The following is a 27,876-nucleotide window of genomic DNA, read 5'->3' as shown; positions in this document are numbered from 1 at the left end:
GTCAAAAAGTAGTGCKCCGTGTAGGGAATAAGGTGCCATTCCGGACGCACCCAGTCAGTCATAAAACCACCACTAGACAGAGGGTAGATGGGCATGGCAACACAATCACAGACGACTAGAGTCACACGTCACCCGGTTGTGTCAGTACCTAAAGATCTGTCTCCGCTTTTGAGAGCTAGAGGAGTAGCCTTCAGTGGAAAGTCTGTTGGGTGACAGTGGAAGGAGAYAAAGGCAGGCCGGGGGTTAGTGGGTGGGTATAGGAGAGGGAGCCAGGTAGGTAGGTAGGTAGGTAACAGTGCTGCACTGTATCTAACCCCCAGAACAGAGATATAATGCACACAGAGCAAAAATGTTGACAGCTCAAAACAAGGAACAAAGTTATCCTACTTATTTCCTTCTCTATGTACATCTGTTTAATAATCGTTCATCTCTATCAGAAAGGGAGAGGGGTTGAAAGCTGTACTTATTTGTTTGGAATATATTTGGTAAACTATTCTCAGCTACACATGAATATCAATTCAACCCACATTCCAACTAATGATTTATATATACACTAGATGAATGATAGGGAGCGCTGTGTTGAAGCCACCATGGCTACCATCTTGGAACTCCCCTACCGTTGTAAAAAATATTTAGGAAGTTATAGAAATGCATTCATTGTCTAAATTCGTTTTTGCCACATTTATTCTATTACAGACACCTTGATGCAGACTAGTAAATTATATTATGTGTGCTAGCAATAAAATCTATATAAAAAAAAAAAWMTAAGTATAATTTTTAGAGATGACTAATGTTACTGTCCCCACTACAGCAAAATACCTAATTAAATTAAATTTTGTCTTGTAACATTTAATTGAAATACTATAAAATTCCTTTCGTTCCCGTGGAGGACTGCTACCTACTGGGGAGTGCCAATATGGCCGACTGGTTGCTTCAAAGCCTCTCAATGGCCAATTACATAGCATCAGCAATCCAGAGTTTATACACATCATTAATTCCAACTCAACAAAACCTAACCCTGGTCCGTGAAACGTCAACGTATATATATACTGCCAGAATGATTATATTGCCAGCATTATTGCATGTGAACTTTGAATTCTTGAAATACACCTAAATGTAACTTGGTGGCCTAGTTTGATGGTGCAAGGGGGTTCGGAACAGGGTTAGAGAGGCCCCCGGTGTGACCAGGCCACCCCGACTGCTTCTCCTACCCACCTAGGGGAGTAAACTGGCCGGGGACTAACTCTATACTCCAGGGTCCCTTTACAAGTGCACACATGAAGCTGTCCATTGTGATGCATACTGTACTGTTACTGTGAGCTTACCTGTTGTCGTTGATGTATCCATTTTGAGAGGACTGAAAAAGGAAGAGACACCTGTACATTACGAATAGCTACAGCTAGTCGATCCCAAAACGATATTTATTTATCAGCAATAATTGGACCGGGTAGTTTATTGAGAACATATTCTCATTTACAATAACTGCCTGGACAATGAAAACGGACTCGTGTCAATTCTGTCAAGTACTGTATAAGCTAAGGTTACCTAATGACCTCCAAGAATATTCACTTCACTTATTACTCTTCCACCTGAATAGACTCTYCTATATGAAGTAAGCCGTTCTCTCTCCACCCACAAGTTAATACAATTAGCTGTTAGTTTATACAATGGGAGGAATGGTTAGTGGAACAGACGGTGGGGGGGACAAGTTAACAAGTTAGTCCAACTGCCCATCTCTACTCTCGAGTGTGCCCCCACCACTTACTTCTCGGGCGAAGATCCGGTCTCGCACCTTCTGATACTCCTCCTCCCTCTCCTCTATTGATTTGCTGCGCCGCCCGTCCTGCAGCGGCACACGGATCTGCGATTGGACAAGAGGAAAGAGGGGCGGGATCAGCAACCTCATTGGACAGAAGTGGTATTCACTGAATACTCTTCAGAGCATCGTCACAAAAATACAGTAAGTAAGGTAAAACATGCGATTCATTATTCAACGATTTGTTATCAATACTAAAGCCAATGGGATATATGATATTCAGCCTTCTCAGATCTTGTGCTGTATAAAGATCAACAAAGCTAAAGAGAGCAAGAAATACTTTTAAAAAATGATAAGGTATTTTTTTTTATCACTACATTATAAAAAGCGAKACTTGAAGAAGTGTCTATCATCACCTGATTATCATCCTTGTCCATACTAACATCGTCTCTCTTGAGGATAAACTTCTTCTGGAAGTCCAAATTCCTTTCATCCTTGATGTGCTCGGAGAACCTCTGATCTGGGCTGAAGAAGAAAACATATTCAGCAATTCTTGGTAGGACAATGGAAGATATTTTTTATTTATGTGTTTCTTTGTCTTACAAAGTTCTACTAATTGCCCTCTAACTTCTATTAATTTCCTTCTATGTTTTACTAATTGTCCTCTAACTTCTAGTCATTGCCATTTAAGTTCCACTCGTGGTCTTCAAAATGTCTACCGTTCTCCCACTTACATGCGTGTGTTGCCAGTCTTGTTGATGATGACGGCCTTGCCAGTCTGGTCTACGTTGTGGTCCATGCCAAAGTAGGCAGCTACACGGTGCAACAGCATGCGGTGGTACGARGTCATCTGGGGGAACTTCTTGTACTGGTTACTGGATGGGAAAGGAGAAGATGACACCATAGAACTACATATTAMAACTCATTTAATAGGATATCTGTGATGGACACCAACTTTATCAGTCTAGTAATGATACCCTTGTGGAAGTGCAGTGTCTCTGCACGTCTTTCTTAGATGTTTTAAAGGGTAATAGTCCACAAAATAAAATAGTCAAAGCAACAAAATAAACTCGAGATGAGAGTGAAGACACCATCTGTGTGGTAAATAAACTTTTTGGGCCACCTGCCACTCAAGATTCTTTACCTGACAAAATATGTTTTCCACAATACAGGTCTTACATATATAAACAAAATCCAGATGACCGTGCTTTCTGTTTTTCTAAAACAATAAATGTATTACTAGTAAGAAGTAAAAACAGAAACAGTTCTACAACTGAATATCAAGAATCAACTAAGTGCCTACCCTGACACAAAAGGCTATAGTTCAGGGTCCGGATTCACAAAACATTTCTTCAGAAAAAACGTATGAAGTTTCATAAAGAAAAATATAAGAAATTCATAAAATAGTTCGTAAATGCAATTCCTCAATTTTCTTAGGAACTTCGTAAATACCTTACCTTATTGACATTAGTGACGTGCTTGAAACCAATAAATAAGCCTGTGCGACAGGGATGATAGGACTGTTATTTTTCACACATTATAGGCATCAGACTAACGTTAGCTATATCAAAATCAAAAATGGATAACCAAGGAGAGCGCAATAAAAACTTCAGCAAACAAGAGCTTGAAGTGACGGTGGAGGAAATAGCAGCCAGGAAAAGGTTGCTGTTGGGGAGACTTGACAACTGCGGGGTCACTGCAGACACCAAAAAGAGAGGATGGGCGAGAGTGGCCGAGTCTGTCTCTGTATTCGGAGGTATGGCAAAGGACAGTGACGCCGTAAAAAAATAAGTGATCCGACGTCAAGTCGGCTGCTAAGAAGAAGGGAGCTGAGTGACCATTAATGTGGACCAGCTGGAGGAGAAGGTGATTTCCATGATAGGAGACGGTGGTAGAGGGACTACGCGACCGGTAAGTAAGTTAGCTAACGTGTAACGACTTTATAGCCAACATAGCTAACGTCGTAAGCTAAGTTAGCCAAGTGCTTCTTTGCAAATTGACGCGATAGCGCTAGCTATTAAACACGTCTAGAATATTGTAATATATTGTTAATTACTACCTAGCTAGATAATGTGTGTTTAATTTGTTTTCTTGCTGTATTTAAATATCCGGTAGCCAACTGTCTGTGACGCAAGAAAACGTTCAMGGTCACAAAAGTATCKATTKGTCTCAAGACAAGGGTTTAGCTGCCCTAAAGTTAAGTACATTTCCAAGAAGAAATCCTAAAACATTATTTTCAAGAATCCCATTTRTTCTTACTTATTCTCTTAGGAAGAAATGGGGYYAAAAATTAAAYAACATTTCCAAGAACTTTATTGAGAAATAGCAACTTTGCTTAACTTTCTTCATAAGTCTATAGTTAAGGGAAAAAATGTACGTTGAGAAATTTCTTCTWAAGAAGGTTTTGTGAATCCGGCCCCAGGGCACCACGCTGGAGTTCACGATGTGCTCCTGAGTAGAAATGTAGCAGCACACAAATACATATCGGGAGTACAAAAGCATTTGAGTGTTTTWATGATAGGAAATCACTAAAAGTTCATGAATAAAGCTTTTTAGGAGTGATCCATGCTCAATCAAGCACAATCCTTAGGTGAGACCAAAAAGGTAAAGCCGCCCCCCTTAAGGGACGAGCAGTTACCATGGTAACTTGGGTACTCGCTTGTCTCTGATGAAAGAAACCTGTCTTCCTAGCGGCATTGAACAGCCACCTAGCGTGTGAACAAAACAATAGAACTGGCCATGAAACACGAGGACAAAGTCACATTTCAGTGGCCTTCCTTGTCAATTTGACCAACTTCTTCTACATGCGGCAATTTAAAAAAACAATGTTCCCAAATGGTCCTGTGTGACCAGCTGCCAACGTGGCTGGTAAAATATACATTCTTACCCGCCAATGACCAAATCTCCCCGCATTTGGCGGGTGTTAATTTCCAACCCTGGATACCATCCAATCGACAGGAGGGACACAGAGTTCCAGGCTGATATACCAACTACAGTACAATATACCACCTAAAAATACTGTGACGGACAGACATAGAAAGCTAAAATGTAAGTAGAGTGAGTTGAGTTGTAGTAGAGAATGTGTATGCATCCCAAATGGCATCCTGTTCCCTATCTAGAGCGCTACTTTAGTGTACTATATATATATATATATATATATATATATATATATATATATATATATATATATATATATATTAGGGAATGTCTCTCACTCGTCGTCATTAATGAACTCCAGGATATCTTGTTCTAGTTTCAGCAGCATCATCCGATCCCTGTTGGAGAGAAAGAGAGGGAGAGTGAGGGAGACAGACAGASKGAGAGAGAGCGGCAACTACTCATACAAAGATCAAAGGCTCCATTCACCGCAGTGAATACTCCAAGCAAGCCGTCCTGACCGAGGCTGGGCAGCTACTGTAGCGTCCAGACCACCACAGGATTACTACAGCTGCAGCGGCATTCGCTTACAGCCCGGAACCCAACTTGAGATCTGTGCACGTAACTTGGATTTTCACTTAAGTCATGCATTGATGATAGATTTGTGAGAGAAAAAAACTTGAGTTGCGATTCAGCCCTTAGAGCAGAGTTTCTCAATCCATTTCCATTACTAGGGGGACCTGCGGGCTCAGATGGCAACAGACTACATCTAGATGCCATTTCGTGATGTGGCTGTGATAGGAGATCGATAAGGTTCCTCTGCCTCAGGTTGTTTTTAAGTGTGTGTGTGTGTGTTACCTGGGGTTGTTTTTCAGTGTGTTGACCAGGAACTCGTGCACGTCGATGCCGGTGGAATCTGTGTACTCCTGGCTGGAGTCTGGAGGGGAAAGAGACAGAAAAAAAATGACACCACACACACCATCTACAAAACCGCACACATGCAATCAGGAGCATCTACACACACACACAAAGCGTCAGTCAGAGGGGTCAGAGAGGGTGTGTTGTTTCAAAACGCACTTAGAGGATTGTTTCCATGTCAACTATTTTCTGCTACGCACAAGCGTATACATCACGCTCGTGTGCACGCACACGGTCAGAGTTGCTTGGCTCACAGCGTGTCGTTTCTGAACACACGAATGGCAGATCTTTTTTTACACACACACTCTCCCTAATAATAATAAAAACACTCCCTGCACATCCCTCCACAGCTCTACATTTAAAAACCCTAACTCCTGAACTGATATTCCTTGTAAGGACAACCCCCCCCCCCAGAAAGGCAGCTTACCTCGTGAAAGCATCTTGCGTGGAGTCTTGTCCTTGTTCTTCTCCTCYTTCTCGTACTCATCCTTGGAGGACTTCTCCTCCTCCTTGTCTGATGGGCAGCTGATGTGCAGCTGGATGATGTCCTGGTCTGGAGGTCCGTCAGTACAGAACGGACCTGATGACTCCTCACACACCGCCAGGCTCCTCACCAGCTTCAGCTTGGCATTGGACTATCATACACACAACCAGAAAGGAGAAACGTATAGCACTTTGGTCCTTCGATACAAATAGACCAAACACATTGCACTTTTTAAACATATGTTAAATGTTGTAGTGTAAAGAAGGTAAAAGTTAACTGATGTGAGAGATAAAAGCTGCATGCCGGCAGTGCTGAGCGATTAGCTGAAATGTCAGTTTATTTACGTCGGCTCAATTATATGAAAACCCATTTACTTTTTTTGCGAGCTCAATGAGCCGTTTCTGTGGAGAGAAATCGTATCAAGCATAAAACTGTGACGTTGCAGGAAAGTGTAGTCTTCAACAGGCCAATATTCATAGTTAAATCACCACGTTTTCTGCACTTAACTACAATGACCGGAATCCATTGCACCTAGCTGCCTGTTCTCATTGGTTCTTGCCCGGGCAAGCCTGTGGGGCCGGCAGACACACGAGGAAAGGAGTGACAGAATGCTTCAAGAACGAGAGGGATATAGACAGTTACTTCGGTACAGTGCATTCGGAAAGTATTCAGACCGCTTCACTTTTTCCACTTTGTTACGTTACAGCCTTATTCTAAAATGTATTAAATTGATTTTTTCCCCCCTCATCAATCCATTTAATAAAAATAAGTTTAACGTAACAAAACGTGGAAAAAGTGATGGGGTCTGAATACGTCACGAATGCACTATGTCTACCCGACAATACATCTGATTGATAGATCGCTTGTATTGAGCAGTATGCCTTATCTACTTTGAAGAACTACCCACTAATCGCTCAGCACCAGCAGACATGCATATGATCCTTTTGAGATGTACAGCCTTCGTACAGCCTTCATAATCCAAACGTTGGATTATAAATACACTAGGTAAGCTGAGCTCATGCCTTGGGAGGCCTCACCTCTGCGACTTCTCCTGGTCTATCTAACCTTCTAACTAGCATGAGCGAACTTTGTGGATGATGGGGCTAGTAGGACCCTTTCTAACGGGTGGATTTAAGTTCCTGGATTAGGTTAATGATATGCAAACTTAAACCAACAACAATGCCACAGACAGAATAATGCAGTCCTTACCCTGGCCCTTTTCCGCCCATGGCCGTGGTTCTGAGACCTTCTCTGCAAGGGGAGAAAACGTGGTAATACTAAGAATACTAGCTACACTCAAAATGACCATTTCTTATGACTGACAGCGTTAAATAACGTTTGTGAAAAACGTATTTTAGTGAGAAAAAAACGTTAAAAGGATTGGTTCACTATTTTAGAACCAAATCTCTATTCATGTAAATGGCATGTTATGGAAGGGTCCAAACACCTTTTTTTTGCAATTTCACTTACCGCACCCGCAATATACTTCCCCATTGCTCATTGTGCAGTATGGGGGCTCCGGAAAAACATGAATAAAGGCTCCCAAAAACGTCCTTTTAGAAATGGCAAAGTTCTCAGTATTGTGATGCAGGTCTTTAGAAGTTGTAAACATGAAATTGTGCAATTACGAACTTTCTCTGCAAGCTTCTATTCCATTTTGTGCGAATCAAGTGGTTTCCGCCTACCAATTGTTCTGCTTCTCCGTGTAGCCCGCGCTGCACAGCTGGTAGGCGAAACCACTGGATTGGCACAAGATGGAATATAACGTTGCTGATAAAGTACTGTACACCCGACATTTCTACTCCATTGAGATGTAGATAGTGTTTGAAGCTAGAAGCACAGCTAGCAAAAATATTTTACTGTTTCAACAAACTAGCTAGCTACCTTTGACTGGACCAAGTGGCAAGCTAACAAATGGCTAGCTATGTTGCTAGCTAGCACAAGCAGGCAGTACTAGTCAGCTGCATGCGTCAAGCAAGCAGAAACACAACTAGCTAGATACTCTTGCAAACTGACACGCCCGACATGCCATGTAATATGTAGTTRTGCAGTCTAACCTGTTATTTAACTCGTTTGGAGTGCTTGTCCGGGAACAGCATAGTCACTAGCTAGCTAGTCAGCGAGCCAGACAAAGCAGGTAGCGGCTAACTACAGTGAATCGACCTAGCTAGATAAGACACCTATGCTTCAAATTCAATACTCAAACAAGGCATGAAGATAACATGCAATTTGTTTGTAATGTTTCAATGACAGGCATTCCAAAGAAGTGGCAATTTGTCTCAACTGTAATCACATCCATCCCTGCCAACCCACCCCCACTACACTCCTCTCGCAAGATTGCAGCACATACTCATCATGGCCATAAGCAACTACACAATGCATGATGGGAGATTAAGTTCAAACAGAGCAGGGGGAAGAAAACATGTCTGCGAAAATATACTTTGTCATCACAATATAAATGGCTAACTATGTTCTAATCTAAACAGCCACGAAATTCACAGACATTCAATTCTGGACTGTAGTATTCCTTAAAAACCTTTCCAGAAATTGGAACTCTAGTGCAGTGCCCGAGGAGGCAAAGGGTGCTTCTCAATAATCTCTCCTTCCTCCAGAAGTGTGCACTCGTTCACTCGACAGCCCACACATAAAAAAAAAAAAAGCATTGGATTAATGTTGGCATGGACTAGAGTTTCCATATACCAGTCATTTTCTTTTCAAACCCATGAAGAAAAGTGAACAACTTCACACTTCGGGAGAAAGGAGCGATTATTGGGACACATCCAAAGTCGCCTGGAGGTCAGTTACCTGTGAGTCCTGTGTGGCACTCTCCTCTGCCTCCATGCCCTCCCCYGTGCCTCCAGTCCCAGTGCCCTCTTTCCCCTGGCAGGGCTCAGGGGATGGGGAGAGCTTCCCTCTGTTGCTGGAGTCATCATGGAGCACTCCACTACTTCCACTCTCACCCTCCGTCTGGTTATCCTCCCCAGCCAGGCTCACAGACATCTTCTCAGGGGAGGGTGAAGGGTAGGAGGAGCCAGAGACTACTCAAGATAAGGAGGGGGAGAGAGAGGATAGATCCATTAAACGGTCCTGAGTTTCAATGCAGTACAGGGCCAAGGAAAACCTTAAACATGGTAAGAATCAMGAGACACGGACAATGTAGTTAATGTACACAGTGAACAGTACCTGAGACAGATCAGCTATGCTGAATCCTTATTGAGTGGGTTCCCAGGAAAGGGTCCTAAAGAGGACTGTGCTAGTCCGCTAGGTGAGGGCATTCCATAGCAAGTTCTGTACAGGGGGGAGGTAGCCGGTGGGAGAAGCAGCTGGCACGGGGAAGAAAGGGGGGGGCACCCGCTGACTGGGTCTGTCTGTCCTTCCGTCTAGCTATCCTTCCGTCTGTGCGTCTCAGTGAAGCAGCATGTTGAAGATAGTTCCACCAGCCACGACCCCTGGGGATAACAGGAAGACAGAATGACGTCACTAACAGTTACAACTGGGTCCAGTCTGACTCGCTGCTCAAAGCGTGGGATGAGTAAACTACAGGGCTGGCTGTGGAAGTAGGAATTCAGCCAACGCATGAATAACCACTTGCAGACCAGGGCTGAAAAAAGTATGGTTTTCGCTCAGAAACTTTTGGTTTTTGAACAAATTTACACCAACTGACACAGGTGAGACGGCGTGTTTCTCTCTCCCACTCATAAACAGCACTCCACTAAACGTTACCATGACGACATACTGCTAACACCTTCAGGACAGGCGGCGCTCTCACTACTCAACAACAAACACACATAGGACGACTAACACCAGAAGCTTTGAGAAACGCYCCATCTGTCCCACAAACACACACTTCAGCTTTAACACAGTTTCCTCTGACCTCATCAGGAGGCTGTGTTTGAGAGTGTGTTTGTGCTGCTGCAGCAGATAGGAGAGGAGGCAGTAAGGCATGCAGGGATTCCCACAGCAGGGGAAGACCCAGGCACAGCAACAGCGTCATCACTGAGGCAGCAGCAGCGGCACAGCATCAATGACCAGGGCACGCACACGGATGAACGCCAACCAACCGCACTCGGCGCTGAGGAGTCCCGGCTTATGCAACTCTGCACCACAGAACAGCCTTATATCTACGCAGCTAGAGACAGGGACACGTTGCAAAACTCTCACAGTCAAAACGCACACGTCAACATTATCGAATGACTAGATAAAAGGTCCGAGCAGAACAAAATGTGTCATTTCTAGTGTGGAGAATAACATGGCTGAGAGACTGTGGCTCTAATGGGCAGAAGAGAGGGACATTCTGTGCTAAAACAAAACACTTATTTCTCTCTCTCTCTGCCAGAAAAACTGAATGAGTGTGAAATTGAGGCACTTATGAATGAACCGGGCTACGCCAGCCAGCCTATTCTCAGCTACCATTTCCTCTCTCTCTTTCTGCTTTTTCCTCCCTTCTTCACAGGCAGAGTTGCCAGGGAGACGGTGACGTCATTCTCAGCTGTTGCCATTGGTGTGGAGGGGGGGAGAGAGAGATGGAGAGAGCGAAAGGAAGATTGATTTTAGAAATAAATATGTAGATGACAGAAAACGGAGCCGAGGAGAGCACGAAGAAGAGACCCGAATCATCCACGTCACATAACAGCTTTCTAAAAACGAATGAAAGACACATAAAATGGTCTCAATGGTCAACACTAGACATTTGCAATGGTTAATAAAAGCCTACACAGCATCTTTTAAAGGGATAGTTCACTCAAATTATTTTCCTTACCCTGCAAGCAGTCTATGGACAAGCTATGACAGCAATCATTTCTATGGTTTAGCTTCCCTGGCACTATTCCCACACACATACTCTGTACAACCCTGTATGGATGAACCGGTGAGAGCTGGTCATTAGGGATGCATGATATAGCAGTGAACATATGTCTAGTTTAACTCCGATGTTAAAAACCGATGTCAAAGCTACCGTGCATAACTATATAACGTAGGTACACGACATAATAACGCAGCGTAAAATGGTGCGCTACACGTGCAACACAGCATTCCTAACCTAGCCCACAATGTCTGCTGTGTGGATCGAGCAGTCATTTTAATGAGTAAGAACATTTCAGTGAGACAACTCAAAAGGCAAAATCCATTAAAGCCAAGATAATGGAATTCATTGCCCTTGTCAACCAACCGTTCTGTCGTGGGTGATGTTGGCTTTTGCCYACTGGTCGAGCACCGGTACACACTACRAAGTGCGGCATTTTTCAGATGTTGCCCTACCGGAGTTACACAGTAAAGTTACACAGTAATAGTCACTGCTATTAGCTTCACGACATACATACTATGGAATGCCGTTTGGGTCTTCMCYTGTCCAAAAAGATACAGTAGCACTGTCAAAATTGTACAAAAAAGTCTGCAAACAAGCAAACACCGGCCACGAACGATGTGTTTACAATATTGCGTTGGTAATAAAGCATAATTTGTGATGGAGCGTAGAGTTGATGGAGCGAAGGGGAGAGAGTGATGAGCGAAGGAGTGCAGGGTGCGAAGGGAGAGCGATGGAGAGAGCGATGGAGCGAGAGAGATGGAGAGAGCGAGAGCGATGGAGCGAGAGCGAGGGAAAGAGCGAGGGAAAAGAGCGAAAGGGAGAGAGCGAAGGAAAGAGCGAAGAGCAGAGCGAAGGGAGAGACGAGGAAAAGCGAAGGAAGACGAGCAGGGAAAGAGCGAAGGGAGAGAGCGAGGAGAGAGCGAAGGGAGAAGCGAGAGAGAGCGAAGGCGAGAGCGAGGGAGAGAGCGAAGGAGAGAGCGAGGAAAGAGCGAAGGGAGAGAGCGAGAGAGAGCGAGGGAAGAGCGAAGGAGAAGCGAAGGAGAGAGCGAGGGAAGAGCAGGGAGAGAGCGATGAGAAGGAGAAGCGAGAAGACGAAGGAGAGAGCGAGGGAGACGAAGGGAGAGAGCGTGATGAGCGAAGGGAGAGACGTGATGAGCGAAGGGAGAGAGCGCATGAGCGAAGGGAGAGCGTATGAGCGAAGGGAGAGAGCGTGATGAGCGAAGGAGAGAGCGTGATGAGCGAAGGGAGAGAGCGTGATGAGCGAAGGGAGAGAGGGCGGAGATGAGGAGCGAAGGGAGAGAGCGTGATGAGCGAAGGAGAGAGCTGATGAGCGAAGGAGAGAGCGTGATGAGCGAAGGAGAGAGAGTGATGACGAAGGGAGGAAGCGTGATGAGCGAAGGGAGAGAGCGTGATGAGCAGGAGAGAGAGGAGGACGAAGGGAGAGAGAGTGATGGGAGGAGGAGTGATGAGCGAAGGAGAGGAGGAGAGCGAGGAGAGAGAGATGATGAGCGAAGGGAGAGAGAGTGATGAGCGAAGGAGAGAGAGTGATGAGCGAAGGGAGAGAGAGTGATGAGCGAAGGGAGAGAGAGTGATGGAGCGAAGGAGAGAGGAGTGATGGAGCGAAGGGAGAGAGAGTGATGGAGCGAAGGGGGAGAGAGTGATGGAGCGAAGGAGAGAGAGTGATGGAGCGAAGGTGAGAGAGAGTGATGGAGCGAAGGGAGAGAGAGTGATGGAGCGAAGGGAGAGAGAGTGATGGAGCGAAGGAAGAGAGTGATGAGCGAAGGGGGAGAAAGGAGTGATGGAGCGAAGGAGAGAGAGTGATGGAGCGAAGGGAGAGAGAGTGATGAGAGCGAGGGAGAGAGAGTGATGGAGCGAAGGGAAGAGAGTGATGGAGCGAAAGGGAAGAGTGATGAGCGAAGGGAGAGAGAAGTGATGGAGCGAAGGAGAGTGATGGTGGACGAAGGAGAGAGAGTGATGGAGCGAAGGGAGCGAGGAGAGTGATGGAGCGAGGGAGAGATGAGCGAAGGGAGTGATGAGCGAAGGAGAAAGGGGAGAAGTGAATGAGTCAGAGCTGAGCGTGTCCCACAGGAGTGAGTGGGCTGAGCAGAGGAGGAGGATGGCGTCAGCAGGCTGACAATTTAAGAGAAGACATTGAGAGGAAAAAAGAACACTGCAGAGAAAAGAGAAAGGGAGGGAGAGAGGAGGGACAGAGCAGGGGTATCCTCTATGACACAGAAGAGGAAAAGAGTGTGTGGCAGGGTCAGGATTGAGAGAGAGGGAGGGGGAGAGAGAAAGCGAGAGAGTTATATGAAGAGATGGCGCGTGAGAGCAAAAGGTGTTGGCCAGGATGTCACACGTCCCTCATTCATTATGAATGACAGAGAGGAGAGAAAGAAAGGAAGAGGGGATACTGATCTTTCTATGCATTATTGACGAGGGAAGTAGTGGTGGAATGTGTGCGGGGGAGCAATAGATATAGAGAGTGAGAGAAAGACGGGGGTTATTTAGGCCAAGACAGCTTGGCCTAAATAATCCTTCCTATCATACAGCAGTAAGACAAGTCATCAATAGACAACAGAAGACCACAGACACTACCAATGAGAGCGCTTCCTCATGAACTACTAACAATCGACTAGCCTGTTGCCTACCTCACAACTATTTTCAGCCACACTTGTCAATATCATTCATCGTCACCATTAGAATATAAGGAGAAAGGGGCGAGTCACAAGTACACATAACAGTGTGTTAACACTAGTGCAGATGAGTGTGTTACTGGGACGGGATGTAGCCTAAGCCAAAAACAAGTGTATGAGTCACCGCCTCGCAGCACTGCTACCCACAGAGGACAGACAGGGGGACTCCGCCGCGCAGCATCCTTTCATGTCCACAAGCCTTTACATTCACATTTCCTAACAAACGGGCAGATGATTCAAGACACTAAAATACCAGTGGAGTTGCAGGCACTGGAGTTAGGCACTGCACGAGGTTAGGGCTAGGCTACATGTGTTGAAATCTAGGATAAATCTGTGCCAATGAGCGTGTATTTTGATTAGCCTCATTCAAAAAGATGCTGCCTGCAACGGACCGGTTGCTACATTTTCATTCACTCACACAAAATGTGTGTCAAGACAAACATCAGAAGCTAGTCCCGCTCCCATTACAAACCTTATGTAATTCCTGCCCTTTTTCTAGTAAAGGAAGGAGGAGCAGTCAGTGATGAGAGGAAGAGGGAGAGAGAYAGAAATGGTAGAGCAGAATTTTTTTTCTTCTCAATGATGAAACAGACTGTGCTGCTGTGTGATTGGCCCATGCCTCCACCAATGGGAGGCCCAGCTCCATGGCAACAGGCTCTGTCACCAAGACTACTTTCTGTAGTAGCCCCCGTTCCTGCCTGCCAAACACACATACACCTCTCTTTTTAGGCTTTATCACCCTGCGTCCTTCCCCTTCGCCAATTACCTGGCTCTGTGCATTGAAGGAGTTCAGCTCAGACACAGAGATAAAGACATCAGGGTTTCGCACACTGGTTTATGTCCAGTTCAGGGTTTCACCGGACATTTGACAGACAMAATTTTAAATTTACCGGACATTTATATGCATTGGGTGCGTAACCTGATTAGSGTGTCCACCCACTGTGCTCAGAATGACATACATCCCCTTTAGATTACGGTCATTCATATTAACAGCGCATAAAAGTTGATGCAACGATGCGCGGCCCTTTGTACCGAATTCTCACGCGCACTTTGAAGATGGTTATTCTATCCACATTTACAGTTGTGGGGTGATAGATCCCAAATTCAAACAACCAGTAGGCTACACCCCAAAACCAGATAAAAAAGCAAGAGTCTGATGTAACAGATCAGAACCTTTAACTTAAAAATGTTGATAAACGTATTTATCCACATTATAAACGCAGCAATGCGCTCAACGCAGTAGGCTAAGCGCAAATGTTTGTTCCATAATGCAATTAGAGGGAAAAACACTTGTCAAAAGCACAAAGCACGGTTTCACGAGACAGATGTCAAAAATAGTTTAGACATTTAGAAAGAAGAGGGGATCTAAAATGAAAACAACTAGCATGGGTTGCTGATATGACTGGGATTGTGCGTTTGGCTACTGGACAATGAAAGAAAGTTGATATCAAATAATTGCCTCCGCGGATACGGTCGGATTTGGGCTAGGCTACTTCGAAGCAAGGTAAGACCTGCCTCATAATATGCAGTAAAAAAAAAACATGCCGGTTTCAAACAATCGAGTGTATGTTTTTAAAACGCATACTGCCTCCAGCTCATAGCAAAGTGTTGTGTGACGTGCAGATGGAGCCTACCTTCCGTGGCCTACGCATTTAGTGTTTGTGTGTCAGCTCTCTGCCTGACAGATGTCCCACTCAAAGGCCCCATCTGTACTCGCGTGATAAATAAGACACATGAACGAATATACTGAGCACACSGGCCAATTTAACACCACTGAATTATGCAAATTAACCTACAAGACTGATAAGCATGACCAGTCAAATGTATTGACATAGACTGGTATTTCCATCAATTAATAGAGTAAAGACTTTTCTTTTTCTCCCAGACAATTGGCTGGCACCAATTTCATTTATCGGCTTTTCTATTTAATTTTTTTAATTTAATTTGGGCCAAAAGCCGGCTATTACCGGCTAACGTAAATCCTGGTACAGATGGTTGACTCCCTCACACACTCTGCTCTGTTATGTTCTGTGTTATGTTGGTGAACAAGCGAACTGGTGCAGGCTGCAACAGCTCTGTTCCAAGTAAACCCTGAACTAAGCAGATTGAGGAGCAGACAAACACAGAGAGAGGGAGAAGGASTGAGGTCTGAAGAGCTAACTAGTAAACCTCGACAGATCGGGAGGTGAACTCCCTTTTCCGGTGGGCCTTTCACTCGCATACGGACAGCTAGTAGCCTACTCAGCCCAGCCTGAGCCCCACACATCATTAGGCCGATTCCCTACTTTCCACATACTGTGCCAACGTAGCCGAAAGCATTCACCAAATGTTTCAGAAATGCCTTAAATAGTTCTCTGAACATTGCCAGTTAAAACACATGGCCCTTACAATTGATCTCAAAGTTAGTTAATACAGTAGGCTTCAGTGTATGGGGTCGGTGTGGAATTKCTTCCCTCCCTTTACACATCCATTCCAGGAATGCCTGAGCCGGACTGCAGCCCCCAGGGAAAYAGGGGATGATTAGAATGGAGAGGACACCATCCATCCATCCAGCCAGGCCCCCTGCTACCTCCCTCTCAACCCCAGACATCCAACGATAGATAGGGCTACAGACTTGGGCAGCACTCCTGTCCAGTAGGGCTTGGAATTGCCAGGGACCTCACGATATGATATCGCGATAGGTGGCGATACGAGACGTACTGCAATACTAACGATTCTATATGTATTGCGACTCCATCGTCAAAACATACCGCTCACCATATGGCTGCTGCAGAGGGACAAAAAGACAGCTTGGAGAAAATGAGTTTATCAGCCACAGAAGAAAAAAAAGTGCTGGAAACAAAATTGGCAGCCTGATTTAAAAGATGGGGAACAAGCAATMAAGGAAAAATACTGGKGTTTTGGTGAAGGTACAGACAACTAGCGCAACAATAATATTGCGATATTGTCAAAAAGGCATGATAAAATCGTCAAAAATAATATCTCGATTCCCCCCCCCCCATCACTACTGTCCAGTGGTTTCCATCCAGGGCCTGGCTGAAAGMAACCACAACCCATCAATGAAAATACGCATTAAAACCTGTGTGCAGCCAAAATGGGCTACATCTCCCTGTGCTGTTCCAAGTTACTGAAATGCAATAGCTACTGTGTGGTGTGATGTATTAGGCTGAAACCTCCTGCCCTGAAGCCTACAATAGATCAATATCAGTCAAGCGGACGAGGCCAGGGCCCGTGCCGAACGGATCAGTTGGATGGGCATTTGATTTCAATAGGAGGGGGGGGTTCACGGGACCAGTGTGTGCACACGCTTGTGCACATATGTTTTAAAAATGGGTGTTATAGTAAAGARCGTACACAGCGCGCGAGTTTCAAGTATGCGGAAGCTTACAATTTCATCCTACCATTTGTCCGTCCAGCCTGCTAGAGAACTTGCAACATTGAGTAGGTTTACATGCACACTAACAATTCGATATGAAACTGATTATGGCCAATTTGTAAGTCGCTCTGGATAAGAGCGTCTGCTAAATGACTTAAATGTAAATGTAAATGGCAGTAGGCATATTACGCAAGAGTCACATAAACACCTTACTCTGCTCATCTTTAAAATCGGCTTAAGACCAAAATCAAAGCAAGCATAAACTGATTAAAACCTGGTTTTATTGGCAAACTTTCAAATTATTAGGACACGTAAACAGTTTAAATCAGTGTTCCAGCGGTGTATTTGATCTGCTCAGCTGAGCGAACGCCCCTTTGGCGCAAGTAAAGTGAATTTGGAACAACTGAATGTATGCGTCTTAGAAGTAGTCGACACAAACTTTATACGTCCGAACTCAGAATCCAGTAGCATGTAAATATTTTATTCCAACTATTGTAATAATCTGATTATCCACAACAATCACATTAATTGTGTTCATGTAGCCGTCTCACCGTTTCAACTAGCCCATTCTGGCCTTCAGTTTCCCGGACCAGTGAGCTCGGGAGACGTTTTCAGCAGGCATGTTCAGGTATTTTGACGTTTTAAGAGCATTCTGGAGAGCGGAGTGCATGCATTCTGGAGAGAACACGCCATAATGTCGCCAAACATCCCTCCCTTTATACTCAAGACATCTTCACACATATTTCCCATGCTTTTCACTGGCCACATGCACTGCACATATTTGTGGCTTCCCAAATAGGCAGAGGCCAACGCGCATCTGATTTTTATTTATTTAACGAAGCTAAATGATCCTCTAAGTCAATTTTGTGCACACATTTGTTTACATCCCTGTTAGTGAGCATTTCCCTTTGCCAAGATAATCCATCCACCTGACAGGTGTGGCATATCAAGAAGCTGATTCAACAGCATGATCGTTACACAAGTGCAGCTATTGCTAGGGACAATAAAAAAGCCACTAAAATGTGCAGTTGTGTCACAACAGGAATGTCCACCAGAGCTGGTACCAAGAATCGAATGTTAATTTCTCTTCCATAACCCGCCTCTCCAAAGTCATTTTAGAGAATTTGGCAGTATGTCTAACCAGTCTCAAAAACCGCAGACCACGTGTAACCACACCAGCCTAGGACCTCCACACCTTGGCTTCTTCACCTGCGGATCGTCAGACCAGCCAGCCGAAACGCGTAGCACGTTTCTATAGGCTATGCAATTTGCGTGACAAACAGAGTGATGGCCTCTATTAAAAAGAGGATACCATCAGCTTTCTAGGCCTACTATATTTATACCTCAACTTTCCTAATTTAAGCACATTGCTCATCATTACAACAGGAGTATAGCCTACCTGGCTGACATGAAAATGAACCACGGAAAAGCGTCCTCCATTCGCTATTAAGTGGATAGATGACAACTTTTTTATTTTCTTCACCTACCACTATTTCGAGACAGGTGCATGATAATGGTCCATACAAATTTCACACGTCATTAGTATATGTAAAGACAAGATTAAATCAATAATAGTCTGATGGGTGACAATATTAGCCTCTTTTGTGAATTATATATTATCAATTGTGAATGATGCCAGTGTAAGGCAGGAAACAATGCATTTTTCTTTTGACTTTTTGGAATCATAGTCCCACACCTCATGTAGCCTAGCCCATAGGCCTATATGATTTGATAAGGTTTGTATCACAACTAAAGTGACCAAATACCTGCTTAAAATTAATCCCCTTTACTTGGGGTGTAGAGCCCAACTTCCATATACAAGCAGCACATGAGATTCAAGTTTGGGGAGATAATCTTCTCCATAAAAATGCACCTTTATAATAAAAGCATTACGTGCATAATCACATTGTGGTCAATTTTTATAATGTGTTTCCCGCTAATGGAACATTCACGCTTATAGGCCTATATGTTTATGTGTCGGGGGGCTAGGGTCAGTCTGTTATATCTGGAATATTTTCCAGTGTCCTGTGTGAATTTAAGTATGCTCTCTCTAATTCTCTCTTTCTCGGAGGACCTGAGCCCTAGGACCATGCCTCGGGACTACCTGGCATGATGACTCCTTGCTGTCCCCAGTCCACCTGGCCGTGCTGCTGCTCAGTTTCAACTGTTCTGCCTGCGGCTATGGAACCCTACCTGTTCACCGGACGTGCTACCTGTCCCAGATCTGCTGTTTTCAACTCTCTAGAGACAGCAGGAGCGGTAGAGATACTCTCAATGATCGGCTATGAAAAGCCACTGACATTCACTTCTGAGGTGCTGACCTGTTGCACCCTTGACAACTACTGTGATTATTATTATTTGACCTGCTGGTAATCTATGAACATTTGAACATCTTGGCCATGTTCTGTTATAATCTCCACCCGGCACAGCCAGAAAGATGACTGGCCACCCTCATAGCCTGGTTCCTCTCTAGGTTTCTTCCTAGGTTTTGGCCTTTCTAGGGAGTTTTCCCTAGCCACCGTGCTTCTACACCTGCATTGCTTGCTGTTTTAGGCTGGGTTTCTGTACAGCACTTTGAGATATCAGCTGATGTAAGAAGGGCTATATAAATAAATTTGATATAGCTAACTACCGTGTGCGCATTGCTGCGCTTATGTGAATAAATAAACTATTAGGCTATTAACATTAAGCTAATCTGTTGCGTCAGCTTTTTTTTTATGCTAGTGGTTGTATTAAATTTGGGATCTATCGGATCCCACAACTGACCCAGACTATGTTTGGAATATTTACTTCTCGCACAGAATGTCAACTTTTGTACGATTGGGGATAGTAGATTGACATAGGCCTAACGAGCAGCAAAAGCACTAGCCTACTCATCTTGTTGGCTGATGATATCTTCAATATGCACCTCGGAATTGGATGAGGACATGTGCAGTTGCGTCCCAGAAGTGCTTCGGAAACACGCAGCACTCAGGGAGAAGGGAACAACAGCCACTGGCCGCAAAAGGCATGGATTTTTTTAGGTTGCATTATGGCCACACAAAGGGGATGCCACCGGGAAATTGTAGGTATTATCAAGTGCTTGTCAAATTGTGAATGAGATACTGATGAAGTGTGTACAGCCTGCGCTAAAAACAAAGCAGAGCTCGTGACTTTTTTCAAATCATCATCATTAGTCACATCATGCAGCCTTAGAATGCATTAAAAATCAAAACTTTAGAACTCAGCAAAAATAGAAACGTCCCTTTTTCAGGACCCTGTCTTTCAAAGATAATTTGTCAAAATCTAAATAACGTCACAGATCTTCATTGTAAAGGGTTTAAACACCATTCCCATTCTTGTTCAACGAACCATAAATTAATGAACATGCACCTGTGGAACGGTCGTTAAGACACTAACAGCTTACAGACGGTAGGCAATTAAGGTCACAGATATGAAAACGTAGGACACTAAAGAGGCTTTTCTACGGACTCTGAAAAACATCAAAAGAAAGATGCTCAGGGTCCCTGCTCATCTGCATGAACGTGCCTTAGGCATGCTGCAAGGAGGCATGAGGACTGCAGATGTGGCCAGGGAAATAAATTGCAATGTCCGTACTGTGAGACGCCTAAGACAGCGCTACAGGGAGACAGCTGATCGTCCTCGCAGTGGCAGACCACGTGTAACAACACCTGCACAGGATCGGTACATCCGAACATCACACCTGCGGGACAGGTTCAGGATGGCAACAACTGCCCAGTTAACCAGGAACGCACAATCACATCCATCAGTGCTCAAAATGTCCGCAATAGGCTGAGAGAGGCTGGTCTGAGGGCTTGTAGCCTGTTGTAAGGCAGGTTCTCACCAGACATCACCGGCAACAAACATCGCCTATAGGCACAACCCACCATCGTTGGACTAGACAGACTGGCAAAAAAGTGCTCTCACTGACAAGTCGCGGTTTGTCTCACCGGGGTGATGGTCGGATTCGTGTTCATCGTCGAAGGAATGAGCGACACCGAGGCTGTACTCCGGGACGATTTGGAGGTGGAGGTTCTCATGGTCTGGAGCGGTGTGACACAGCATCATCGGACTGAGCTTTGTCATTACAGGCAATCACATCATTGTTGCGTTACAGGGAAGACATCCTCCTCCCTCATGTGGTACCCTTCCTGCAGGCTCATCCTGACATGACCTCCAGCATGACAATCCCCAGCCACACTACTTGTTCTGTGCATGATTTCCTGCAAGACAGGAATGGAAGTGTTCTGCCATGGCCAGCGAAGAGCCCGGATCTCAATCCATTGAGCACGTCTGGGACTTTGGATCGGAGGGTGAGGGCTAGGGCCATTCCCCCAGAAATGTCTGGAACTTGCAGATGCTTGGTGGAAGAGTGGGGTAACATCTCGCAGCAAGAAATGGCAAATCTGGTGCAGTCCATGAGGAGGAGATGCACTGCAGTACTTTAATGCAGCTGGTGGCCACACCAGATACTGACTGTTACTTTTGATTTTGACCCCCCTTTGTTCAGGACACATTATTCCATTTCGGTTAGTCACGTCTATGGAACTTTTCAGTATGTCTCAGTTGTTGAATCTTATGTTCATACAAATATTTACACACGTTAAGTTTGCTGAAAAATAAAACGCAGTTGACAGTGAGAGGACGTTTCTTTTTTTTGCTGAGTTTACTTAACATAACGTAAATAACTCTAAGGCATATAGGAGTACCTATTTCTTTGTTAACCCCTCAACACAGAATAGCCGCATGTGCGCACTCCCTCAAATCGTTTGGAGAAAATATCCTCTTTTATTCAGCTTTGTTCAATGTTCTTTCTTCATACTATAACATAATATACAATAATGCCACCGAATTCTAACCAAATCTTGTCTGCTAAATGAACTACTATAGCTCACAGCCATATAGTATAGCCAGATCAGGACGAAACATTAGGACAAAGCAGAGTATGCTATTCTATACTTCTGAAAGATTACATTTTCTTATCATGTTTCTTTAGACCTGTCTAAAATAAATCKTGGATTTATTGTGAAGGTGTAGGCTATATTATTTATTAGACTTTTTTAAATGTAGATGTTCTAAAAAGGTCTACGTCAGTGGCTTGTAGGCTATGCGCGGAAGACAGGAGATGCTAAATGTGTTTATGTTAATTAACGGTCAATTACCGTGAGACCGACAGTTATTCGCTTGACAATCACCGGCTGATTACATTATGTGACCGCCACAGCTCTACTACCGAGTTCCAAGTGCCTCTGGAAGAAGTAACGTCAGCACAATAACTGTTTGACAGCAGCTTCGTGAAATGGGTTTCCATGGTCTAGCAGCRGCACACGAGCCTAAAATCACCATGCGCAATGCCAAGCGRCGGCTGGAGTAGTAGAAAGCTCGCAGTCATTGGAGCAGTGGAAACGTGTTCTCTGGAGTGATGAATCACCCTTCATCTGACAGTCCAACGGACAAGTCTGGGTTAGGCGGATGCCAGGAGAACGCTACCAGCCACGATGCATACTGCCAACTGTAAAGTTTGATGGAYGAATAATGGTTTGGGCTAGGCCCCTTAGTTCCAGTAATGGGAAATCTTAACGCTACACCATACAAAGGACATTCTAGACGATTCTGTGCCTTTGTGGAAGACCCTTTCCTGTTTCAGCATGACAATGCCCCCGAGCACAAAGCGAGGTCCATACAGAAATAGTTTGTCGAGATCGGTGCGGAAGAACTTGACTGGCCTGCACAGAGCCCTGAACTCAACCCCATCGAACACCTTTGGGATGAACTGGAACGCCGACTGCGAGCCAACCCTAATCGCCCAACATCAGTGMCCGACCTCACTAATGCTTGTGGCTGAATGGACGCAAGTCCCCGCAGCAATCCACCAACATCTAGTGGAAAGCATTCCTAGAATAGTGAAGGCTGTTACAGCAGCAAAATGGGGGACCAACTCCATATTAATGCCCGTGATTTTGGAATGAGATGTTTCGTCGACTTTTGGTCATGTAGTGTATTTTTGTTCAGTTTACTTTAAAGAACTAGTAAAATGATTGTCAGACAGCTCTGCTGCATACTTAGGCAGGCTAGCCTAGCTAAATAGGATAACTAGACAGTACAGTATGTTGAGCAGAGATAACATTGTCTGGCTGGCTGCCACTCCCTAAGCAGAGATGAGATGACGTTAAAAATAATAAAGCCATCAACAAAAAACGAAYTAATATACACAACMGAAATATTTGATTATTTCATAGTATTTTTCTGTTGATGTCTACACAATGTGGACCTGACAGAGTCAATGGAATATTTTGGCAAATTAATGAACGTTCACTATTTGGGGTTTTTGAATTAAAAAGCTGTAAAATCATTTCAATGTACATTTTTCATAATGCACGTTTAAAATTTTATCAAAACCAAAGTGGAAAACAATGTTTTTTTTTTTTTTACAAATCTAACAGAAACAACCTCAAAAAACACTAAATCTCTCAGCACTAGCCCATAGATAAACCTGTAGGTTCTTCAGCCACTCCTTTTGTTCCCTTCCCACCAGCCTAGCCCTCTGCCCCCWGGAGAATCAACCCAAATCAAATCAAATTTTACTGGTTGTGTACACAGATTTGCAGATGTTATCGCAGGTGTTTCTAGCTTCAACAGTGCGGTAATACCTATAGAAAAATAGTTTTATACAATACAATAAAATTATCGTAATATCAGAACACGCAATGTAAGAGACCGGAATATATACTGAACAAAAATATAAACACAACATGCAACACTTATAGATTTTATTGAGTTTATAGTAGAAAATCTGAATTTAAATAAAATAATTAGGCCCTAATCTATGAATTTCACATGACTGGGCAGGGGTGCAGCCACGGGTGGGCGCCAGGCCCACCCACTGGGGAGCTAGGCCCAACCAATCAGAATACGTTTTCCCCCTTAAAAATGGCTTTATTACAGACAGAAACAATCCTAAATTTCATCAGCAGTCAGGGAGGCTGTTCTCACTGCAGGTGAAGAAGCCGGATGTGTAGGTCCTGGGATAGAGTGGTTACACGTGAGCGGTGGTTGTGAGGCCGGTTGGACGTACTGCCAAATTCCCTAAAATGAGGTTGTAGGCGGCTTATGGTAGAAAAATGAACATTCAATTCTCTGGCAAAAGCTCTGCTGAACATTCCTGCAGTCAGCATGCCAATTGCATGCTCCCTCAACTTGAGACATGTGGCATTGTGTAGTGTGACAAAACTGCACATTTTAGAGTGTCCTTTTGTCCCCAGCACATGCTGTTGGTTGATTTGATTATGCAGTGCTGCTTACAGTTAGCCTACAATTATAGTGAATTTGTATTTGATTTTGAATAGCCTAGTAATAGGGAATTGTTTACATTTAATTAATTGAGTGACATTACCTTCAGCTGTACAGAATCTCACCACCACACATTTCCATCTCCTCCTCTCTCTCTCTCCTTGTTTTCCTTTCTTGAGCACGCAGACGAAAACATGTCCCTATTGATGTTCCCGACCAGATTTCACTTCGTTTCCCAAATTAAGCACGGGGTAAGTTATTCTTAAATGTATTTCTCAGGTGCTCATATTAAGTAAATGCTCCGCTATAAAAACCGAAGTAGCCTACAAAACGGAGCGGCTGGAAAGCACGCGGCCTCCATTCACTAGGCTGCAGATGACATGTCTTTTTCCCCCCCTGACCCCTGTTGCTGCCCATTTGAAAACGGGCCTTTCTAAAAAAAAAAAATAAAAAAAAAAATCGAGACTAATTTCACATATTAGTAAAGACAAGATTACATTGAGAATAGTCTGATGGGTGAAAATAAGATCACTTGATGAAAGAACAGCTGTGCAGCCAGAGGCAAACAGAGCGCAGGTTTTTTCTATAGTCACACCATGCAACTCATATATGTTTTTATTTCTAAAGACATTCTAAGGTTTGTATCATTCACAAGTAAATTTGCCAAATAACTCCAAATCTAGCATATAGGACCGGTTTCAAATTATCACTTGTACGCTCAACATAGCCATTTCATATGAACACTTGCTTTGTAATGGGAAAACATTTTTTCTATTTGATTCAGCGAAGTTCAATTATATTCTTCTTACTATAAAATCAGATAAAAATAATGGCATGGGACTCAAGCATATCTTGTCAGCTAAATGAACAAGCCTACAGCACGGAGCATAGCCAGATAACATAGGCCTACAGTAGGCCAACTCATATTCTTTTCTTCTGAAATACATTTTCTTCATGGCATGTTTCTTTAGAACTGACAAAAATAAAAACAGATTTATCAGACTTTTTTAAAATGTATATGTTCCAAAAGCACTCATCAGTGGCTTGTATGCGTGGAGGCCTGGAGATGCTAAACGGGTTTATGTTAATTAACGGTCAATTACCGTAGGACRGGCAGACTTTTGCATGACAATAACCCGGCTGACAACATTTCATTACCGCCACAGCCCTAGCCAGGCATACCAGTTTGGGTCAAGAACTGCAACGCTGCTGGGTTTTTTCACACTCAACAGTTTTCCTGTGTGTATCAAGAAGGGTCCACCACCCGAAGGACACCCAGCCAACTTGAAGCATTGGAGTCAACATTGGCCAGTATCCCTGTGGGAACACTTGACACCTTGTGAATTCCATTCCCAGAGAAATTGAGGCTTTGCCTTCAGAACAGCCTGAATTCTTCTGGGCATGGGAAATGTTGCTCAATTGGTATCAAGGGACCAAACGTGTGACAGGGAAACATTCCCCACACCATTACACCACCAGCCTGTACCGTTGACACCAAGCACGATGGGGCCATGGACTTYCGCTGCTTACMCCAAATCCTGACYGCCATCTGCATGACGCAAAAGGAACCGGGATTCGCCGACATGCCCACTGGAGCCACCTTTTCTTGTTTTTATCTGATAGGAGTGGAACCCGGTGTGGTCGTCGGCTGCAATAGCCCATCCGTGACAGAAAAACGACATGTTGTGCCGCCTCCTTTTTGTAGGCAAACAGGGTTTGTTCGGTCATTAAAATCCTAGAAATGTCAAGGTYTGTGCTTTACCTGCATGTGTGCCAGTGGGCTCGAGGAGAGAGACAGACATTGCAGCAGGTAGCTTATAAATTAAAGGATAGTCTACTACATAACCTATTTAAAACATTGTGTAGCTGGGCTGGTCATGTTGGTACTTAACTATTTAGCTAATAGCATGTATTAATGTCATTGTTATGTCTGATAAAACTTTCCTTCGGCACTCGTGAATATCCGCAAAATGGCTAACACGCAGTTGATGAACTGGTGCACGTTAATAATACAATCCTATATATTTTGGTTGTAAATCTCTCAATAATGGGAAAAAAATGACACTGTTGGAAAACTGGGATTCCCCTCTATTCAACATTGTCCATGTCCTGATAACTACCATAGAGTCACTCTTTTGGCCCATGGTGTGACAGACAATTATTTAAGTGATTTGAGCTTTCAGGGAAGTAAAAAGAAAAATCTGGCATACTCAGGGCTTTACAGTACAACCATTTTACTCGTATATACACAAGTAAATATGTGTGTGTGTGTGACCTGGAATGTTTAATTATGAGCACCAGTGCACCTAGAAAAATGAAGGATTCCAGCTTTATTACCTCAAATGTTTTCATTGTGCTCCTAAATGTCTGTGTGCATAAATTTTTCTACTTAGGTGCACATGTGCTCCTTGTAAAAAAAATAAAAAATGTTTTACTTAAGTCAGTGTAGTGCCCTGCTACTTGTCCAAAGGAAAAGTGGCTAAAAAATGTTAATGCCAAGCTCTCGGGTGCATATTGRGAATCAATAGCAGCTTAACTTCTCTAGGATAGGGGGCAGCATTTTCACGTTTGGATGAAAAGCATACCCAAATTCAACTGCCAGCTACTCATCCCCAGAAGATAAGATATGRATATTGTTAGTAGATTTGGATAGAAAACTCTGAAGTTTCTAAAACTGTTTGAATCATGTCTGAGTATAACAGAACTTATTTAGCAGGCGAAACCCCGAGGACAAACCATTCAGATTTTTTGGGTTGTTGAGGTCACTCTCTTTTCAATGGATTTTCATTGGGAATACAGATTTCTAATTGACCTTCTTGCAGTTCCTACCGCTTCCACTGGATGTCAATCAACAGTTTTTAGAAATTAGTTGAGGGTTTTTCCTTTGTGTAATGAAGAAGTACGGCCATTTTGAATCAGGGTCACTTGTTGTGTACTGTTAGATAGAGGCGCGTGACCAGAAAGCACACTACAGATTTATTGAACACAGATCATCCAGTCTTCATTTTATCGATTATTTACGTTAAAAAACGCCTAAAGTTGCATTACAAAACAATTTGAAATGTTTTGGCAAAGTTTACAGGTAACTTTTGAGATATTTTGTAGTCATGTTTCACGATTGGAACCGGTGTTTTTCTGGATCAAACGCCCAAATAAATGGACATTTTGGTATATATATATATCGACGGAATTAATCGAACAAAAAGGACCATTTGTGATGTTTATGGGACATATTGGAGTGCCAAAAACAGAAGCTCATCAAAGGTAAGGCATGAATTATATTTTTATTTCTGCGTTTTGTGTCGCGCCTGCAGGGTTGAAATATGCTTATCTCTCTTTTGTTTACAATGGTGCTAACTCAGATAATAGCATAGTTTGCTTTCACCGAAAAGCCTATTTGAATTCTGACATGTTGGCTGGATTCACAACCAGTGTAGCTTTAATTTGGTATCTTTCATGTGTGATTTAATGAAAGTTAGATTTTTATAGTAATTTGAATATGGCGCTCTGCATTTTCTCTGGCTTTTGGCCAAGTGAGACAGTAGCGTCCCCCCTAATCTCAGATTTTTGGATATAAATATGAACTTTACCGAACAAAACATACATGTATTGTGTAACATGAAGTCCTATGAGTGTCACTCTGATGAAGATCATCAAAGGTTAGTGATTAATTTGATC

The 27,876-nt window shown here is 43.7% G+C and overlaps 1 protein-coding gene across 9 annotated transcripts in view; it reads right to left on the bottom strand.

Annotated features, from left to right (window-relative positions):
- The window catches only part of LOC111969681 (R3H domain-containing protein 2), a 75,593-nt gene that overhangs the window by 23,914 nt on the left and 23,803 nt on the right, over positions 1-27,876 (bottom strand). For 6 of the 9 annotated variants that reach the window (XM_023995853.3, XM_023995850.3, XM_023995859.3 and 3 more), the window contains 11 exons: positions 9,219-9,484; positions 8,841-9,076; positions 7,245-7,286; positions 5,979-6,186; positions 5,492-5,570; positions 4,972-5,031; positions 2,491-2,631; positions 2,173-2,281; positions 1,766-1,861; positions 1,326-1,357; positions 149-202 (listed from right to left, as the gene is read on the bottom strand). In XM_023995853.3, the coding sequence (XP_023851621.1) occupies positions 149-202; positions 1,326-1,357; positions 1,766-1,861; positions 2,173-2,281; positions 2,491-2,631; positions 4,972-5,031; positions 5,492-5,570; positions 5,979-6,186; positions 7,245-7,286; positions 8,841-9,035 (1,016 nt within the window). In that variant the 5' untranslated portion in view covers positions 9,036-9,076; positions 9,219-9,484. The remainder of the gene's footprint in view (positions 1-148; positions 203-1,325; positions 1,358-1,765; positions 1,862-2,172; positions 2,282-2,490; positions 2,632-4,971; positions 5,032-5,491; positions 5,571-5,978; positions 6,187-7,244; positions 7,287-8,840; positions 9,077-9,218; positions 9,485-27,876) is intronic. The other 3 variants (XM_023995851.3, XM_023995857.3, XM_023995856.3) reach the window with 3 other exon arrangements.

The sequence above is a fragment of the Salvelinus sp. IW2-2015 genome, linkage group LG11 (assembly GCF_002910315.2).
Source record: "Salvelinus sp. IW2-2015 linkage group LG11, ASM291031v2, whole genome shotgun sequence".
Taxonomy (NCBI): domain Eukaryota; kingdom Metazoa; phylum Chordata; class Actinopteri; order Salmoniformes; family Salmonidae; genus Salvelinus; species Salvelinus sp. IW2-2015.
This window is presented reverse-complemented; position numbering and strand designations above follow the sequence as displayed.